Raw genomic sequence first — 21,281 nt, forward strand, 5'->3', positions numbered from 1 at the left:
CCTCTTGGTCCCTCCCTCCATCCCACAGGCTCCAATAACTGGATGGCCAACGGGGAACCATGGGGAACTGGGGTGAGCGGCGGTGGGGAGGAATTGGGGACTGGCGAGCGGGCTGAAGATGGCCCTGATCGCAGGCTAGCCTAGGGACCCTACCCGCACACAATTTTGTGCACTGGGCCTCTAGTTATAATCATAATGTATAGGCTGAATGCAGATAAAATATATGAAAGTCAATACAACCTAACTTTGTATTACAAAAGAACAAATAAAGCCTAGTTAGTACAAAGAAGAATAACAAAAATTAGAGCAGAAATAAATGATACAGATAAAATAGAGAAGATCTATAAAACTAAGAGCTATTTCTTTGAAAAGATAAACAAAATTGACAAGACTTTTTATTTTAGTTAGACTCACCAAGAAAAAAAGAGATGACTCACATAAACAAAATCAGAAATGAAAGAGGAACTGTTATAAATGATACCACAGAAATACAAAGGATCATAACAGACTACTATCACCAATTGTAAGCCAAAAAAATCAGACAACTTAGAAGAAATTGGCAATTTCTAAAACAACCTGCCAGGACGGAATCATAATGAAACAGAAAATATGAACAGTCCAATTACAAGGACATTAAATCAGTAATTAAGAACCTTCCAAAAGAAAAACATTAAGACCAAACAGCTTCACTGGCAAATTCTACCAAATTTTCTTAAAAAAAAAAAAAAAAAAAAAATATATATATATATATATAATTTTATTGATTTCACAGAGGAACACAGAGAGAGAAAAACATTGATGATGAGAGAAAATCATTGATCGGATGCCTCTTGCAAGCTCCCTACTGGGGGATCGAGCCTGCAATCCAGGCACGTGCCCTTGATTGGCATCAAACCCAGACCCTACAGTCCACAGGCTGACAGTCTATCCACTGAGTCAAACCAGCTAGAACCAAACCAGTATTCTTAAAAACAGCTCTGAAACACAGCCATTTTCACATTACATGTTAGTTTTTTGGTGCAGTGCATTCACTTCACACACATTGACTTCCTTTCCCCTCACTTGGAAATCATCACTTCCCTTTCTACTTGATTCTGCTCACCTCAAAAACTAGTTTTAGCAGGAGCAAAAGCTAGATTCCAAGCTGCATGGTGGCAATGTACAATTAAAATCTGGTTTTTATCTACTAGCAAGCCAAGACAAATAATCTGCATAGAAGTCTTAATTTTTTTTTAACTTCTACATATCTCCATTTTTAATAGGCAAACTAATGGAAATGAAATATATTATTTCTTAACTTTCTCAAACCCTTGCCTCTGTTACATAAAATATTATGTACAATTGTTCTCTGAGATAGCTGTTTATTACCCTGACTTTATGAAAGGGAAAATAGAGATCCAGAATGGGAATTTGAATAAAGAAGTCCAAGGCTTTTCACAGAACTGCTTTCCAACAGAGCATGGGAAAGGGAACAGAAGAAATCTCTGGGTAAATGCATCTAACTCCACTGCTTCTGCTTCTATTATCGCCACACAACAAAAGCTTTCAATCTACACACCTCCTATCGCACCCTCTCAAGATTAAGATCCATTTTTTCTAACTATTATTGATCTATTAGAAATCTCCATTACAAAGCTTCAAAGACACCTCTCAGACAGTTCTCACCCAAACCCACTCCCCTCTGTTCTTGATAAAATTCCTTCTCCCAGTCAGTCACATGAACAATGATGTCTGTCTCTTCTGCTCAAATCCAATTTTCTTTGATTCTACTCCATTCAGACTCAGTGACTTTGTTCCTAGGTTGCGACAATAGCTGCCCTGCCTGTAGTCACATCTTTCTCTAAAATTCATTTTCTAACCTGGTCACTAGGATTGATATTTTTCAATGTAAATTCTGATCATGTTTGCTTTTTTCTGCTTAAAATCATTTATCTAATGATCCCTCACTGCATGACATGTCAGGATTTCCCATATCTGAAAGCTACAAACTGTAACTGTTAAACAACATAAACTTTTAAATAAGACTATGGGTTCAGACTATGGCACCACTGCCCACCACCAGTATGACCACAAGCAAACTCATTTGCAGTAAATAAGACCTTTAGGAAAGTGCTCAACACAGATAAGCACTCAGATAATAGCTATTACACCTTTTTACTCTTTTTGCCACTTTCTAGCTCCTACAACCTATCTACTCTTTTTCTCATCCCACATAAGCACAGTACTTGGAGCCTCACTAATTTATTCCATCTCTCAAACAAGAACTCTTGTCTTTCAGGCTTCCATATTACTGTGTGTGTGTGTGTGTGTGTGTGTACATACATACATATATATATACATGACACACATATATATATGATTTGGCCATCTTTTACCTGTGATGAAATTACAGAGGAGCAAAATATCTTAAAATTTGAAAATTATCAGAAGAAAAGTTCATACCGAAAGGAAAACTCTAAGATCAAGTTATGCTATTAAAAACCTCTTGATGTATTATTTAGCATAGCAATCATTAGCAAATACTTTTTATAAAGGATGAATACTATTGAGACCTGTGGTATAAAGGCCCAAAATTATTTGTGTGTTGGCATCTGGGGAAAACTGGGAGGACCTTGAATGGCCTAACAGCAAGTTCCCCTCCTTACTCTGCTCCTGCAGATAAGGTCCCCCGGCCAGACAAACCTCTTTATCACAGGGAACAGGCATACTTCCTGCTTATGCCTGAATAGCAACCGTCAGAATTATGAAAACAAACCAATCACATCATCTAGGGATCACTCCAGCCTCTTGATATGACAAAGCTGGCCTCCCATGGCTTCTCTGTCCTGGAGTACAACCCCCATGTGGCCCTGCATTGCATGCTGTGTCCCCCCTCCCAGGCTAATAAGCATATGTGACTAATAAACTGCTGTTCATCTCATCTATTCAGTGTCAGGTGGTTGTGAGTTCAGCCATCCAATAACCCCCCATGGCAGGAACCTATCCCTTACCAACAGTGAAGAGGAGGCAGGTAAAACAAGAACTTACTTATAAGGGGAGCTTGAATTTAAGATATGTAATTGGGGATTAGGAAGCAATGAACTCAGATAAGCAAATAAATATATATAAAAACCTAAGCAACCGTCCGACTGGTAGCTATGACATGCACTGACCACCAGAGGGCAGACACTCAACGCAGGAGTAGAAACCACAGGCATGGAAACATGGAACAGACTGATGAATCTCAGAGGGAAGGGGGAAGGGGGGAGGGTGAGAAGAGATTAACCAAAGATCTTATATGCATACTAGAGGCCTGGTGCATGGATTTGGCACTGGTGGGGGTCCCTTGGCCTGGCCTGTGGGGATCAGGCCGAAACCAGCTCTCCGACATTCCCGAGGGGTCCCGGATTGCAAGAGGGCGCAGGCCAGGCCGAGGGACTGCACTGGTGCACGAATCCGTGTACTGGGCCTCTAGTTGTGTGTGTATGTGTGTGTGTATGTGTGTGTGTAGTGTAAATGTTACAAGGGCGTGAGAAAGTTCTTCATAGATCTTTGTTTTTATTTTAGATATAAATTTACAAAAGTGTGTTTATCTAGTTTCCTATTCTCCAATGAATTGGGAGGATAGGAAAAGTTGACAATTACATTTTATTTTTTTAAAATATATTTTTATTGATTTCAGAGAGGAAGGGAGAGGGAGAGAGAGATAGAAACATCAATGATGAGAGGGAATCATTGATTGGCTGCCTCCTGCACAGCCCCTACTGGGGATCGAGCCCGCAACCCAGGCATGTGCCCTTGGCTGGAATCGAACCTGGGGCCCTTCAGACCGCAGACAGATGCTCTATCCACTGAGCCAAACCGGCTAGGGTGACAATTACATTTAAAAAAGGGAAGAATCTAAACCTATTTGACAAAGGCTGTGGAAAACAAAGTTCCTTTATAAGAATGAAAAAATTACAAATCAAGTCCTGAAATTCAGAAGCTAAGTAAACCTTTTGAAAAGAGAGCTCTAAAGTTTTTAGTAAATGAATTTTTGTTTAAGAATAAGTACAAGCCCAGCTGGTGTTGCTCAGTGATTGAGCATCGACCTATGAACCAGGAGGTCACAGTTCAATTCTTGGTCAGGGCACACGTGGGGGCTTATAGGAGGCAGTTGATCAATGATGCTCTCTCATCATTGGTGCTTCTATCTCTCTCCCCCTCTCTGAAATTAAAAGAAAAATATTTAAAAAAATAAGTACAAGCTTACATCAATAACCTTTTCAGATGAAAATAATAATTAGGATTTTTAATTATGAGATAATGTAGATTAAACATTTCAAAACCTCCAGACTTATTGGCAACTCTACTGAATGATAAAATAACTCAGAAAAATCTTGTGATGTGAACAAAGTGAAAGAAAATGAATTCCATCCACAGTTTTAGACAAACTTTCCCCACTCTTCTCTACTCCCTGCCCTATAGAGAACTCCTTGCCAGTTCAAAAATGAGAAGATAAAATTAGTTTATTAAGTAGTGAGAAATGGTCTTTGATGGAACAAATTAGAAGGCCTGGAAGTGAAATGGACTTTCTCAAAAATGACATCAGGGTAGCCTGTGATTCTTTCAACCTACTTTAGATCAGAATTCCCACAAATATCAGAAAAAACGTGGACAGAATTCAGTTGTAAATTATTAAATTATTCAGTCAAGGGGAAAACAGGATATTAATCTTTCAATTTCAGATGAAGTTGATTCCACTATTTTAAAAAAGAATTCCCTGCCTGGCTGGCATAGCTCAGTGGTTGAGCGTCGACCCATGAACTAAAAAAGAATTCCCCATATCTTTTCTGTAGGAAAGAATGTCACCTTATTGACCAAGTTCATTTTGATAAATCCTATAGGAAGTTGTTTCCTGCTTTCTACCAAGCACTAGCACTACTTTCTTTTTGTAAATGCTAGGAAACAGTCATTTAGGATCAGAGATGTCTCAGATTGCAGACAGTAAAAAAAGTATTATGTTAATGCTGGGATGCTGCCTGCCACAAATTGTTCCTCATGTGCTGCAGGCAAGAGAGGATGCCTCTCATACAGACCATGCCGGTACCCCGAGCCTACAGAAAAAAATCAGTGCCTCCAGATGAGCAAATAATATTGACAGGTTGGGTGGCATTGGCATATCATGTTGAATCAAGGCAAACTTTTATCACATTGAGGGAAGATATTAGACACAGTATCCAGAAAGATGACAGCTTGGAGCTAAATCCTGTGGAGGCCTTGTTTTTCTCAAGTTCCAATGTCTTTCTTTCAGTGTTGCAACAGACTTAAATGGAAGAGAAGGCACACTTGGTATAAGAAGCTATGACAGGGGTGGGCAAACTTTTTGACTCAAGGGCCACAATGGGTTCTTAAACTGGACCAGAGGGCCGGAACAAAAGCATGGATGGAGTGTTTGTGTGAACTAATATAAATTCAAAGTAAACATCATTACATAAAAGGGTACGGTCTTTTTTTTTTTTAGTTTTATTCATTTCAAACGGGCCAGATCCGGCCCGCGGGCCGTAGTTTGCCCACGGCTGAGCTATGATCAAAATCCTTGATATTATGGTATTCATTGATGATCCAGACAAATATCAGTAAGGTATTGAATTGTTGCTCTCAGTCTTGGGTGATCCCCCAGAAAGAATAGTTAGTACAACATATCAAGTGTTTACTATCCTATGTTACCTGGACCACAGAATTTGAAAATGTACAATCTTAGGTTAAATCTACACTGCTGAGTAAGACTGAAAAACTTCTGAGGGAAGGAAGCCAGATGCACATTAACTCCACATATAGCTTTCTGCCTTGTAATCCTTGATTCTGTCACTCTTTGCATTAGGGTTACAGAATGCATCTTTCTCAGCAATGCCAAGCTTCATGATGAAATGGCACAGGTAGAAGTGATTAGGCTATGTTGCCTCTTTAAGATGTGTCTGTTACTGGAAAAGGTGAGCATCTGGCAGTGCTACTTCAACTTTATGACTGCCAGATACAACATGAAGGAACAACAGGGTGGGAGAATTTTCTATGGCAGCCAATTAATTGTTGCCACCAATTTATAAAAACTGTTGGAAAAATTAATGTTATTTCAACTACCTGTGTTCATAAATTCCCCGAATTGTTTTGATAGACACTGTAAATTGGCAAGATTTTTACAAACACTAAGGTAAAACTTTAGTTCCAGGAGATTTTAAAACTGTATGAAGAAAACTTTAATTCTTTAGCAGGAAGTGGAGTCCTCACCAAAGCAGCTATTAGTATAGTAAGCTGACAAAAATTTAAGAATTTTTAAAAAGCCTTGAGCAACTGAAAAAAAGGGAGGAGATGAAAGTATAAAAAGCAGCCCTAACCAGTTTGGTTCAGTGGATAGAGCGTCAGCCTGCGGACTCAAGGGTCCCAGGTTCGATTCCGGTCAAGGGCATGTACCTTGGTTGCGGGCACATGCCCAGTGGGGAGTGTGCAGGAGGCAGCTGATCGATGTTTCTCTCTCATCGATGTTTCTGGCTCTCTATCCCTCTCCCTTCCTCTCTGTAAAAAAAAAAAAAAAAAAAAATCAATAAAATATATTTTAAAGAAAAGAGAGTATAAAAAGCAGACATACATACCACGAAAAAATAGCTACATGGAATCCAACAGTCCTGCAATCTACAGTAGCCTCAAAGTATACTGCACAGAAAATACACTAAAAATTATTTGTAATTCATCTTAAATTCAAATTTGACCAGGAATCCTATATTTTATCTGAGAACGCAGCCAACAACCCCTCTAATTTCCATATGTTGAACATTATCCCACATAGTTATCTCCGCCTTCACTAAGGCAGAAGACATTAGGGTAGAGATTTCCCAAATCAGGATTCACTGGAAAGCTTTAAAAAGAAAACAAACAAAAAAACAACAGAGACCATGTTCCATTCCAGACTACTGAATCAATCTTCAGAGGATTAAGACCTAGAAATCTGCCTTTTATTTTTTTTATTTATTTTTAAAATATATTTTATTGATTTTTTACAGAAAGGAAGGGAGAGAAATAGAGAGTTAGAAACATCGATGAGAGAGAATCATCGATCAGCTGCCTCCTGCACATCTCCTACTGGGGATATGCCCGCAACCCAGGTACATGCCCTTGACCGGAATCGAACCTGGGACCTCTCAGTCCGCAGGCTGACGCTCTACCCACTGAGCCAAACCGGTTTTGGCGAAATCTGCCTTTTAGAAATCCCCCCCACCCAGGGTGATTCTGATAGGTAGCCAGATATTACACTGCCTTATAAGGCACTATATGCAAAATCTGAGGTTCTTGGTCTTCTAAGGAAAGGAACCATAGGGTTCACCTGATTCTCAAGGAGTATGATACCTCAGGGTCACTGCCTTATAGATGGTTAGTAAAGATAAAAATAGATATTAAGCATTTTTTCACTTTAACAAGATTATTTGACATCATTTACCTATAACTCCTAAAAACTGTCTATGCCTTTTTGAGAGTTACAAGAATAGAAAAACACTTTTTAAAACTCTATCATATTTAAATAGTTTATGACCAAATGATCACTACTGCATGTCTGTGTTACAGACTAATGTATTTTAACTTGAGTGGTAATCTGTTTTGGTAAGGTTTTAAAAAAAATTTTTTTCTTTTTAATTATCATTTTGAATGGTAATTAAAAACTACACCCCCTACGCCCCCCCCTCCAAAAAAAGCCACAAAAAAACAGGGCCCATATCACTTAATGTTAAACTAGGTCATCTACTGAATTCAACATCAATTTTTCTTTAAATATGTTTTTATCATTTATTTAAAATATTGAGAAACTCATGAATCCAAAGGCATTATTCACTGTAAAAGTTATATAAGCTATTATTTATCTTACATTTTCCATTTCTTTCTCTCCTCTGAAACATTCCTCTCAGCCCACAAATACTCCTAATTTTTTCTATCTTAGAAGTGTCCCTAAAATGAAACAGCAGGAAAAATTTAATGGTAGTAATATACCCACTTTTCCTATTTTGCTTCACTATCAAATTTTTTTCAAGAATAATTTATACTTACTGTTTTCCTTTCTTATCCTTTAGTCAACATTTATTGAGCACAATTCAGTGAGACTCAATCCTGGTGGCACATTCAAGTCATTTAGAAAGCTTTTTTTTTTTTAGGTATATTTTTATTGATTTACAGAGAGAGAGAGAGAGGAAGAGAGAGATAGAAACATTAACGCTGAGAGAGAATCACTGAACAGCTGCCTCCTGCACGCCCCACACTGGGGATTGAGCCCACAACCTGGGCATGTGCCCAGACCAGAATCAAACAGTGACTTCTGCCAGGCCAAGGCAGGTGCGAGCAGGGTCTGATCGCCCGCACACAGCGACCAGCAGCTGGCAGGCCCATCGGATGATCGGGGCTGGGTCCCAGGCTGGGACGGGAAACTGGGGGTAGGTGGCGGCAACCAACCTCCCACGGCACCTGGGCGGGGGTGGGGTGGGGGGGGTGGGGGTGGGGGTTGCAACCTCTTACCTGCTACCTGGGGGTAGGGGTGATGGGGATGGTGGTGCGGTGGGAATGCGGGGTGTCTGCCAAGCTTGCTCTCACTCCCCCTGCTACCCTCCCCAGGATGTGAGGGCTCGTGCACTGGGAAAGCTTCTGCACTCAAGTGCTGGGTGCCTGTGAGGAGCTGGCCTTACACCTGCATGGCCTCTTCCAGGTGAGCTGAAGCGCAGCTGCTGGTCAGGTTCCCCGTGGGTTTGCACAGGAGCCCGCCCTGCGAGGCCGGCTGGGAGAGAGCACGCTGCCTGCCTGGCTTCCGTGTGGCGCCACTGGGTGCCCCAGAGACCACACTGTGCCCTGGCCTGCGGCGTCCAGCCACACTAACCACATCTCTGCGTGGGGACTTGGGCGCCGTGACTCAGGTGAAGGGGGGCACGTGGGGGCAAGGGGGCCCAGTGCTGCTCAGGGCCCAGAGGTCAGCTGGGACCTGCCCTTCCACGCCAGATGCTCATGCTTAGATCACCAGCCGGGCATGCATTTCATGCACCAGGTCTCTATTTATAAACTCTCCAGTTGATTTTAATGTGCAGCTAGAGTCGAAATTCATTAATCTAATATATGCCAGGCACTCTACCAATATTACAAAGATGAATAAATCAGAGGTCTGTCCCGAAAGAACACAGGAAATAAGAACATCAGGTAAACACATTAAAATTGGTAAATGTTTTAACAAAGGTAGATACAAACGGCTGAGGCATTAGAGACAGGCCAGGATACAAAAGAAGATGAGGGAAGTCTTTGGGTCTGGTCATGAAGGATGAGTAGTTTACAATGCAGTCAAGACTGAAAGAACAGCCCGGCCAACATGGCTCAGTTAGTTAAGCTTTGATCTATGAACTGAGCTTAAGGATTGATTCCTGGTCAGGGCACAAACCCAGTAGGGGGCCTGCAAGAGGCAGCTGATCAACGATTCTCTCTCATCATTGATGTTTCTATCTCTCTCTCCCTCTCCCTTCCTTTCTAAAATCAATAATATATTAATAATAATAAAAAATAAGACTGAAAGAACATTTCTGGAAGAGGGAAAGCATATGCACTTTTTAGACCCTGGTAATCAGGCTTTTCTCTCTGTTCCTTGTTCCAAACTCTAGTAAAACTGCTCTCTTAAGGCCACCATTTCTAGTATATGACTCAAATAGTTGGCCTTATGTTTTTCCATCTGTAAAATGAGGATAATAATGAGGCTACTCTGACAATTAATTGTGATTAATACTGGATATACAGTAGTAGATATTTGTCAGCTCTTTCTCTTAAACTCTTTTCCCAATATTATATTCCTTTTTAATCTCTCTGTAACACTGGCACTGCTCCTTCTGGAAATTCTCTTCAAGTTCTATGACATGAGCATCTACTCTGTGCCAGGTGTTCACTTCTACTTCAAGGGTCATCTCCACACTCCCCCCCCCCTTTTCTTTTTTAAATAAAACGTTATTGTTCAGATTATTACAGTTGTTCCTCTTACCCCCCCCCATAGCTACCCTCCACATGGTTCCCACCCCACCCCATGCCCTTACCCCCCACTGTCCTCGTCCATAGGTATACAATTTTTGTCCAGTCTCTTCCCGAATCCCCCACACCCTCATCCCCCCAAGAACTGTCAGTCCACTCCCTTTCTATGCCCCTGATTCTATTATATTCACCAGTTTATTTTGTTCATCAGATTTTTTATTCACTTGATTTTTAGATTCACTTGTTGATAGATATGTATTTGCTGTTCATAATTTTTATCTTTACCTTTTTCTTCTTCCTCTTCTTAAAGAGTATCTTTCAGCATTTCATAGAATGCTGGTTTGGTGGTGATGAACTCCTTTAGCTTTTTCTTATCTGTGAAGCTCTTTATCTGACCTTCAATTCTGAAAGATAGCTTTGCTGGATAAAGTAATCTTGGTTGTAGGTTCTTGTTATTCATCACTTTGAATATTTCTCTTCTGGCCTGCATAGTTTCTGTTGAGAAATCAGCTGACAGTCGTATGGGTACTCCCTTGTAGGTAACTAACTATTTTTCTCTTGCTGCTTTTAATATTCTCTGTCTTTTGCCCTTGGCATTTTAATTACGATGTGTCTTGGTGTGGTCCTCTTTGGATTCCTCTTGTTTGCGGTTCTCTGAGCTTCCTGGACTTGTAAGTCTATTTCTTTGACCAGGTAGGGGAAGTTTTCTGTCATTATTTCTTCAAATAGGTTTTCAAAATCTTGCTCTCTCTCTTCTTCTGGCACCCTCATAATTCTGATGTTGGTATGCTTGAAGTTGTCCCAAAGGCTCCTTACACTATCTTCATATTTTTGGATTCTTTTTGTTTTTCCGGTTGGGTGTTTTTTGCTTCTTCGTATTTCAAATCTTTGACTTAATTCTTGGGGTCCTCTAGTCTGCTGTTGGATCTCTGTATATTACTCTTTATTTCAGTCAGTGTATGCTTAATTTCTAATTGGTCCTTTTTCATATCCTTCAGGGTCTCGCTAAATTTCTCGGAGGTTTCTAGAAGATTCTTGAGTAGTCTTATAACTATGGTTTTGAACTCTATATCCCATAGTTTGCTTTCCTCCATTTCTTTCATTTGTGATATGTTTCATTTTCTCCGCATTTTTTATGTTCCCCTGTGTTGATAGAGTGGCTTTGTGCACTAGGTGTCTATAGGGCAGCCTCCCCAATTACCTGAGGTGGACACTCTTGGTGTACCCTTTTGTGGGCTGTGTGCACAGTCTTGTTGTAGTTAAGCTTTGATTGTTGTTGGTATCACTGGGAGGAACTGACCTCCAGGCCAATTGGCTGTGAGGACCAGTTGTATCTACAATGGGAGAACTGCTGTGCTGGAGACACCCTTATGGGGCAGGACTTGTTTCAGTGGGGCTTTGGCTCTCACTGAGTCTGCCCCCTGAGTGTGTCTCTTACAGATGTGAAGAGTTGTAATCTGGTATGGTCTCACTCTGACCACTGGGTACACTGACTCTTGGATCTCCAAGGAGGTGCAAAGTCAGCCACTGCCTGAGGCCACCCAGCAGTAACTACAGAGAGATCTGCAGATTCCTCCTCTTTGTTTGGGGTTTGGAAGTGCCCAGATGAAGCAATGCAGGCTGCTATGGAGCCTTAGGCCTTCTTTTGGAAGCTCTGGGGCTCTCTGACCCAGCTGCAGTTTGTTAGGGTTTTAGATTGCAAAAGGCCAGGCCATTCATAAGCAAAAGCCACTGCACACAGCTTGGGTGGGGTTATAAATTGGGTGGGGCTGGGTCTCGGGGAATCACTAGGGCTGAGCAAACGGTAATGGCTGCCCGTCAGCCCTGACCCAGAAAAGTTCCTGGGTCTCTGCATCCCACGGCCTCGTGCAGGAACAATGATCTCTAAGAGCACCTCTTAGACTTAGAGAAAGCTGTCCTCATGTTCCAGCCCGATGCCAGACAGACCCTGTATGAGTCTGGGTCCCCAGAGTCTTGCCCAGAACTGGAGTTCAGAGCAGTTGGGAGCTTGTATCTCCCTCCTGATTGAAAAAGACCCAGTTGCCAGCCCGTTTCACACGCCTCTGTACCTCCACACTTCTGCACCTCCACATCTCCTACCAGTCTCAGTGCACTTTTCTCTTTCCTTCTAGTTGTAGATCTTCCACTCAGCCAGCCTTCCCGTGGTTCTGGATGATATCCGTTTTGTCTTTTAGTTGTAGTTTTGATGTGGTTGTGTGAGGCAGCAAGTTCAGGTGTTTACCTATGCTGCCATCTTGGTTCCTCTATCACCTCCTCCCCTTTTTGTTTCTCTTATTCATAAATGAAAGCATACCCAAAAGTATATACTCTCTGCCCTCTGGACTTTGCTATGTCTAAACCTTTTCTCCTAAAAAGCTTATCCCATCTCATGGCTTTGAGAAAGGACAGTAAGTCTGGACAAGTGGAACAGGGAAAACTGAGACAGCTGAGCAAAATGACAGAGCAATTTAAAGCAGATGTAGAAGGTTACTATCTCCCTAGAAATAATATCTAGGTCTCCATTGTATTTCAGCTCCAGACCCAGAAAAGCAGCAAAACCAGGTGGGCAACACCAGGACCAGTTATAATGACTGACGACCCCCTATCCTGCCATTGACCCATCAATCAGTGCAGACCATGGCCCTGGAGGAGCGCACCCAGAAAACTGATGAATATTCTGCTGAAACTCTCTCCTGAGACCTCCCCTAAGATTCCCACCTGCAAAAGAGAGGTAAAGGCTCAAGACAAAGGACCCAGCAAGTGCTCTCTCTCAGAAGTAGCCCCTGCCATTCCCTTTCCCCTCTTCTTCAACTTCTTCCCCCACAGGTATGCATCTGCTAAACTCTAAGTGACCCCACAAGACTTGCAACCAGGGGAGCAATGGGCATCAGCAGCTCGTCCCAGGCTAACCCCTGAATCTGATCTCAAGGCCCCCTTTTCTCTGACTTCCCAGAGAGCTAGGGCAGCCCAGCCTAGGCTCTCCTATTGCTTCTTCTATGCTAAGCCCTTTCTTATTTTACATTTCTAGCATTAATAAATGTTCCCTCAGAGTCATCTGGCCTGGTGTTGTGAAATTTTTTCCTGCATGAAGCCAGGAACCCACACACTACCAGTTGGACCTAAGCAGACCAGCTAAGGGCCAGGTCCCCTTTCCTGTAACAACTTTAACCTATAAAGAGATTTCCAAATTGATATAGTCTCTGGGCCTGACCACTTTCCAAGCTCCATTTCTACATTTCCATATCTTCTAGGCATGTTCATGTAGACATCCTGCTAGCATCTCAAACACAGTATAACCCAAATCAAATTCACCATTACTCATCCCAGCTGTGCATCCTCTTTCTTGTGTTCTCTAGTTGTGAGTGGTGGTACCACTTTCCAGTCATCCAGATTTCAATGTTAACTGTTATCTCTGATTCTTCCCTTTCCCCTACATTTACTTTCTAAGTCCTGTTGATTCCAACTCTGAAATCTGTTAGTAATCTTTTTTTTTTTTTTTCATCATGTGAAACTACTTTAAGCCGGGTCCTAACACTTAACCTAGCTTCCTCACTGTTCTCACTAGCCCCAATCTGTCCTAGACCTGTGGTTCTCAGACAGGGGCAATTTTGTCCCATAGGAGATATTTTTTATTGTTATGACTACAGGGGTGCTACTGGCATCACATGGACCAAGGATGCTATTAAACATCCTAAAATGCACAGGACAGCCCCAAAAAAGAGTTATCTTGGTCCCAAATGCCAACAGTGCTGAGGCTGAGAAACCCTGTGCTGTTTAACAGCATAATTCACCTCTACATCTTTTATTTGCAAAGTACCTGAGACATAGCTTATATTCCCTACTTTTCTCCATTTTCCTTAGTTTTCTTCCAATGTTGTGCTCTTTCACATGACCTTATACCTCAATTGATATCTACCATCCTCCTAGGCAGAAGCAATTTTTCTGTCTCCTGAATTCCCATGAACTTATTACATGTCTAATTCATCTCTGAATCTATAGTCTTGCATCGTGTCTACCAAACAGATGATCAAATCACCAACCTTCACTGAATCTAAAACTTAATCTATGGTGTCATTACTGCTATTCACAAATACTACAACTCTCTTCCCCTGTGATCCTTCTGAAATTAGGCTTTTAGATGTAACTTGCTTCAGTTAATTGAAATCTGAGCAGAAGTATAGTGAATCTAAGTGTGTGTGGGATGGGGGTGGGATGAGCTTTAAAAACCAGTGTGCTAGTCACTACACATTTCCTTCCCACTTCTCTGGGGACTGTGGAAAAAAAGGCTAAGTTTAGATTGAAGCTCTCCAACAGCCTGAAACTATGTGACTTCTGCTCCTGACCTACACTAGACATACACAGTATGAGTGAAGATATGTACAAAGCTCCCACCACCAACTCCCACATGCTAAGATTTTAGGTTGTTTGTTATTGCATTATGTCCTTGCTTACCCTGATTCATAATCAATGTAAGATGCATAATTTTATGTACTACTAAAAAAGGGAAAATGCTACCAATTAAATATCATAAGCCACTGAGTGTACAATGCAGCCTTATAACTGAGATCTTAAAAAAAAAAAAAAGGAAAATTATGAGTACCAAAATCAATAAAGTATGGTATATTTAGTAAATTAATGAATGTGGAGGTAATTTTCAAAAATTATTTTTTTGCCTTAGCTGGTTTGGCTCAGTAGATAGAATGTTGGCCTGTGGACTGAGGGGTCCTTGGTTCAATTGCAGTCAGGGGCACATGCCCAGGTTGTGGGCTCGATCCCTGGTGGCGGCGGTGGCGGTGGTGGTGGTGGTGGTGTGTGTGTGCAGGAGGCAGCCGACCAATGATTCTCTCTCATCGTTGATGATTCTGTCTCTCTCGCCCTCTCCCTTCCGCTCTGGAATCAAAAATATATTTTTAAAAAATTATTTTCATTTGTTGTCAATAGAAACATTCTGAACTAAAAGTGCAAGAAGTTCTGAGTCATTAGATTCACAATAAAACATGTAAATATCTGTAGTAAGTGGAAGAATGTAAAAATTGTACTTCTAATCTTCAAAATAAAATTTGTAAAATTCTCGTTTTGACAACTATAGATAGGTTCTATGCATGAATGTCTTACAATAAATTATTGCTTCAGGCAATTATGACTGTAGGTCAGATAAGGAAACCATAAGTTTTCACATCATGCTTTCAAACTTAAAAATTACTCTGCACTCTCTGCTCTAGTGTTCTTACATCCTATGTTCTCATAATAAAATGCAATGTTCTATGTATATAACTACCCTTATTATTTTATGTAGAAATGGCTTTCAAGTGCACTAAAAACATACTACAAATTTGTTTTAATGTGCAAAGTCTGCAAAACTCCAATAATGTTACAGCAGCTATCAAGTTTCTGCTTGCAGTAGGAATTTTTACATTTTATTGGTGCAATGATAGAATTCATCCACCAACAGAATATAATTAGGAATAACTATTTTCTACATTAATAGCTTACTAATTGAGTTTAGTTTTTTATTAATAAGAACACTACTCATACATTAATTATGATGAAATATAAAGGCAGCTTATATTGTATTTACATACAAATAAAATTTATGAGGCTAAATTATGGTTGCATAGTTAGGGAAAAGCACATAAACTGCTTATAAAGAATATTTAGCATGTGTAAGTGATTTGAACCATAACCAATATCACTACCTTAACTCAAAGTGCACCAGGAATTTCATTGACTATCTGAATCTTTAAAATCTATAGCACTATTTAGAAATAAAAAACTTAGGTACACCAAATGTATCCTCAAAAAACTTGCCTTTATATGCTACTTATACTTTTCATGAAATTTTTTCTTTTAATTTTCTGAATTCATGATTCCTTTGTTCATTCACTCATTGAGCCACTCTACTCGGCACATGCAATATTAATGACAGATGCTAAAGATGACATTATTTCTGCACTTAGGAATCCCAATAGAAAAGACAAGTAAACAAATAACTATTGTTGAAAACTAATGATGTGTTATAGCTTTCAGAAGAGAGATTACATTTGCCATGTGATCTAAGCTAAATCTTGAGGGGACAGACCAGGGAGCAGTTCCAACAGTCAAAGCGGTTAAGTCATGAGCAGAGAAAAAGAACTATAATTTACTGTGTGTTTAGCATATGCCAGGCACCATTTATTTTTGTAGCAACTAAATGGAGAAGGTGCTTCTGCTAACTTCAGAAGAAACTAAGGCTGAGAGATCTATGAAGGACCCAGCAACTGAAAGTTTGGGATTAGAAAAATGACATATTAAAACATTACTTAGATACAGGAAATGAGAGGGATTAGCTTAGAAAATTTATAATAAATGACTAACAGGAGGGAAAGACTAGATATAAGACCTTCTTCTAATCCTCCTTTTCCTCCTTTGGCTTTATTTCTTCCTCAACAGAACAGGTACAATCAACTAGCATTCTGTACAAAATTTTGTTACTAAACAACAATAGTTAATAGTATAAATAACAAGTTAAATTTAATAGTCTGGTCAACTGAGAGATAATACACCAAAAACTAATATAAATAAATCAATTTTTCAAGCAAGAAATAAATTACTTGTCTAAGACATTTTGATGAGGGGCATGACAAGATTTAGAAACTGATTTTGATACAGAGCACAACGATAAAAAGCTAAAATATAGCTGAAGTTAAAAACCTGGATGACTGGAATAACAGAAATAGAGAAATAAAGAAAGAAACGAGCAGGAGGAGATAGATTTCTGCCCCCTTTTGTGTAGAGGAAAAGGAGAGGGGAGTTTATGAATTTACTTTCAGGCAGATTCCATTTAAACACATCTCATTAACTGTCTCCTGTGAACAGGACAGCAGATAAAAATGTGTGCCTAGTGCTCAGGAGAGCAGTATAGGGACGAGTTATATACTTGAGACACAGCAACAAAAGATATAAAAGTTGAAGCTATGGTAGTGAATCAATCACTAATCATTATAGAAAGATAGGAGGGTTTAAGAAAAAAAATAAAATAAAAAAGATCCCTTTCAACCAATAACTGTCTTTCTTCTGGAGCTTGGAGTGACTTCCTGGATTTTCTCACTTGAAGAGAAGTTTGGGAATGGTTCTTCTCACTTGAGTCACAATTTCGTATAATTTCAAATTCACAAAAATGCTTAACTTTATCCAGGAATGATAAACATAACTGTTTCTGACTTAAACAAAAGTCTATGCAAAAAAATCTGTGGGACACACTACTGCAAATGAACAACTTTAAAGAACATTACTGTGCTTCTTCAGATAACTTATTTCTTATTAACCCAGTGGCGGAAGCTAAAATACGGTTTTTTAATTTCATAGAGGTTTCCTCAAAACATAATTTTACATGATTTTAAAAAACTAAGATTTGATTCCAGATTTCTAAAATGCTTCCTACCATAGAGCACGTGTGAAACTACACCAGTAATATAAAACTTTTAAATGTGTTAAATAAACTTTGTCCTAAAATGATTACAACACAAATTAAATTTAAAATACAACACTATTTAATGTTTAGTATTTACAATTTTTGTTAAAAACTATTTTGTCCTTTTTCATAATAAGCTGTCAACAAATTAAAAACAAAGAGGTAAACCCAGAAGAGAGTCCCTATCATCAAATGTTTAAGGGAGCAAAATGTCACAAGAGCATCAACTTTGGATTCAGACAAACTCTAGATTAAATAACACCTTTACCACTTCCTTCTTAAATGTCCTTGGATGAATTACTTAAAGCCTTTGAAACCTTATTTTACTTATCTGTGAAATGGTAAAAATAAAATACCTCAACCTTACAACAAATTAATGAATGCATTATCTAACTGAGCCAGGCATATACCAAGTATCTGATATAATAAAAGGTTAATATGCAAATAAACCAAACAGCGGAATGACTGGTTGCTATGACGCACACTGACCACCAGGGGGCAGATGCTCAATGCAGGAGCTGCCCCCAGCCCGCAGGCCTCAATTGCCCCATCAGGGCCTGCCCGCCAACCTCTCAGCCCTTTTCCCCAGCCGGCTGGCAGGCTCCGATGGTGAACCGGGAACTGGGGGTGGGTGGCAGCGGGGCAGGGTTGGCTGCTGGCAGCTGGGAAAGATGACCCTGAACACAGGCCAGGCCTAGGGACCATACCCGTGCACGCATTTCATGCACTTGGCCTCTAGAGCAGTGATGGCGGACCTTTTGAGCTCGGCGTGTCAACATTTTGAAAAACCCTAACTTAACTCTGGTGCCGTGTCACATTTAGAAATTTTTTGATATTTGCAACCATAGTAAAACAAAGACTTACATTTTTGATATTTATTTTATATATTTAAATGCCATTTAACAAAGAAAAATCAACCAAAAAAATGAGTTCGCGTGTCACCTCTGACACGTGTGTCATAGGTTCGTCATCATTGCTCTAGTGGTACTATGTAAGTCTTAACAACTTCTCTTCCTTAGATCTGTAATCAATAATGGGAATTCCAAGAGTTTAAAAGTATTAAAAGCATATTTTGAAAATTACAAAAAAGATGACAGAAAATAACATGATTTAAATATTAGTTTAAAAATGTCACCTTTAAATTCTATTTATGATTCCATACTAAACATCCTCCTCCCAAAAGATTAAAAGAACACTTAGATAATTAAAATGACAAGAGTGTAAGAATTTCACTTAACCAGTTATGTGAATTTAATTCAAAAGTCTGGTCAGTATTTTTCTTAAATTACTAAATACAGCAATGAAATCTACATGTAAAATATATACAAAATGGTCTTACAAAACTAGAAACAAAAACACGGGGAACAAGCTGGAATTACAACTGAAATACGGAAAGACTTCCTGAATAATCAACAGGAAAGTTACAGGAGAGAAAGAACCCTGATACCCAAGGATCAAAGGTGGAGACCGCATAGAGACTGATCATCTTTCTTGAATAATTGGTGTTTATTGCATGTAACATTATTATATTTAAAATCGTTTTTCTTGAGATATTGTTTATTGCATGTAACATTATATTTAAAATCGTTTTTCTTGAGATATTGTTTATTGCATGTAACATTATATTTAAAATCGTTTTTCTTGAAATAAAAAAACTGAAAAAACATGCATGTGAAAACACACACAAAAACACCAAGTCCGTCAAATTAGAATTTTCATTCATTTACTCTTTTTCTTAATGATTGTTCTTAATTTTTTTAAATATATTTTTTATTGCTGATAGTATTACAGATATCTCCCATTTCCCCTCCTTCCCAGGGCCCTACCCAACCCTCCAGTCATTCATTTACTCTTAAAGCACTGTGTCGAACAAGCTTAGAGAGTAAGACACACCCCACCGCCTTTATGGATGTGCCGGGAGAGTGCCTGATAATAAGGAATCTTGTCATGTAACCGAAAAAGCTTGGCTATTTTAGGCGTTTCCAACACATGTCAGGCCTGTATTAACTCCCACACGGAGGACTCTCAGCTAGATTTCCTGCCACTTCACTAATCACCACTGACGAAACCTGGACTCAAAACATGATAATCTCTCCAACAAACTTGTACTTCATTTTAAATGCGTGTGCGTGGGAGCACACATTTTCAGTGACCACTACGAACACCTGTGAAAGCTGCGCAGCAACTCTGTGCAAAAGGGATCTACCTGCCTGCCAGGTCTCTGGGTGATGGAGAATCCTGTTGTTCATCGCTTTCACCCAAAAGCCCAGAGGAAAGAGATTCCCAAAGCTGCAGATGAGGCTGACGTGCACGCTGACATGAGGAAGGAGATGGGACATTACACTTGGATAGGAGAATCTGACCACAGTGGGCGAGGAGAGCTCCCCCTGAAAGTATCCTCAGGCTTATGCTAGGGCTTCTTAACACACCACGACGAGTTCGTGTTTCCTGCTTCCTACACGGCGGTACTGCTTTGGAACGCAAAATAAAATAAAATAAAATAAAAAAGACTGTTCAGTGAAGAGTGGACACTGAACACGGAAGCCGGCGTGCCCGTGTCAGCTACTTCCGAGCCTGGGACACACCGAGGCCCTTCCCGGGAAACAGCTCAAAACCAGCAGCGCTCCTTCCCGAGACAACCCTGGGGACGGGGGCGAGGGGGGACTAGTTCCATCATCGATCGGTTCTCCTGGTTCGAACAGACGCCCGAGAACTGAAGTCGTTCCTCTGGTTCCCAGGCTGTCACAGCATTTGAGATGCAGTAACAGGAGTTGCACAACCTCCCCTCTTCGGAAACATTCCCGGCAGGACGACCGGGCGCCAGCAAACCAGCCCCCGGGGGGCTGCTGCCTACCTGGGCAGGGTCCTATTTCTTGTGGGCAATTCCCGCTGAACACGGGAGCTGCGAAGCCTACAGCTAAAGACGAAAAAGGACCGGAAAAAAAAAAAGACGGGGGGCGGGAGAGAAGAGAGGCTTCCACGGGAAAGGGGAAAAGCGTCGAGTACCAGGGAAGGACGCGTTCCGCTTGGGGAAGGCGGACCAGGGCAGCAAGTGGAGGTCTGCTTCCTAAACGAGTCCCCCCGAAACCTCCCCCGGCCACATTCGGGCCGGGCCGCCGGCGGGGCGCTGCCCTTGGGCTGCCCGCAGGCCGGCACCCACACCCATGGCAGTCCCCCGCCCACGACGCGGCCCCGGCCCGGGGAGAGGGGCCCCGCGCCGCCGCCGCCGCGCGCTCCCGCCCCCATGCTCAGGGCGCACGCCCTATAAGGAGCGGGGCGAACAGGCCGGCAGAGACCTGCCCCGAGGCCGCGGGTGACTGACAGGGGCAGGCACTGGGGCGCAGAGAGGGAGCGGGAGGGCAGCGAGGGCGCAGCCATGCCCTCCCCCGGCGGCTGGACTCCGGGCTGACAAGCCGGGCCCGGCGGGCTCCGGGTCCGACGGGCTCCGCCGCCCGCACGGCTCTTACCTTCTCCTCATCAGACAACTGCTCCTCCAGATCCGCCATTTTCCTCCTGGCTACTAACCGAGGCGGCAGAGGCGGCGGCGGCGGCGGCCACCTGACTTCCCCTCTCAGTGCGGTCCTCCGCGCCGCGCGCCCCCGCCAAGGGAGGGGCCCGCCGCCCAGGCCGCTGCGCACGCGCCCCGGAAGCCCCGCCTCCCCGAGGCCTGTCGGGCGAGCGCCGCTGTGCGCGTGCGCGGAGTCCTCGCGGGGCGGGGGCCGGGGAGGAGCTGCCAGAACGCTCCTGCTGCGGCGAGTGGGCATCCTGACGCTGGGATGCTCTCCCACCGTGGACCATATGGACACAGTCCGCGACAAGTACATTCTGAGCCTTTGGT

At 41.6% G+C, this 21,281-nt stretch overlaps 1 protein-coding gene across 2 annotated transcripts in view; it reads right to left on the reverse strand.

Annotated features, from left to right (window-relative positions):
* Positions 1-21,065, reverse strand: part of CAPZA2 (capping actin protein of muscle Z-line subunit alpha 2) — a 60,925-nt gene extending 39,860 nt beyond the window's left edge. For both annotated transcript variants that reach the window (XM_036328897.1, XM_036328895.1), the window contains exon 1: positions 20,911-21,065. In XM_036328897.1, the coding sequence (XP_036184790.1) occupies positions 20,911-20,949 (39 nt within the window). In that variant the 5' untranslated portion in view covers positions 20,950-21,065. The remainder of the gene's footprint in view (positions 1-20,910) is intronic.
* Between the last annotated feature and the right edge of the window lie 216 nt (positions 21,066-21,281).

Source organism: Myotis myotis, unplaced genomic scaffold, assembly GCF_014108235.1.
Source record: "Myotis myotis isolate mMyoMyo1 unplaced genomic scaffold, mMyoMyo1.p scaffold_m19_p_11, whole genome shotgun sequence".
NCBI lineage: Eukaryota > Metazoa > Chordata > Mammalia > Chiroptera > Vespertilionidae > Myotis > Myotis myotis.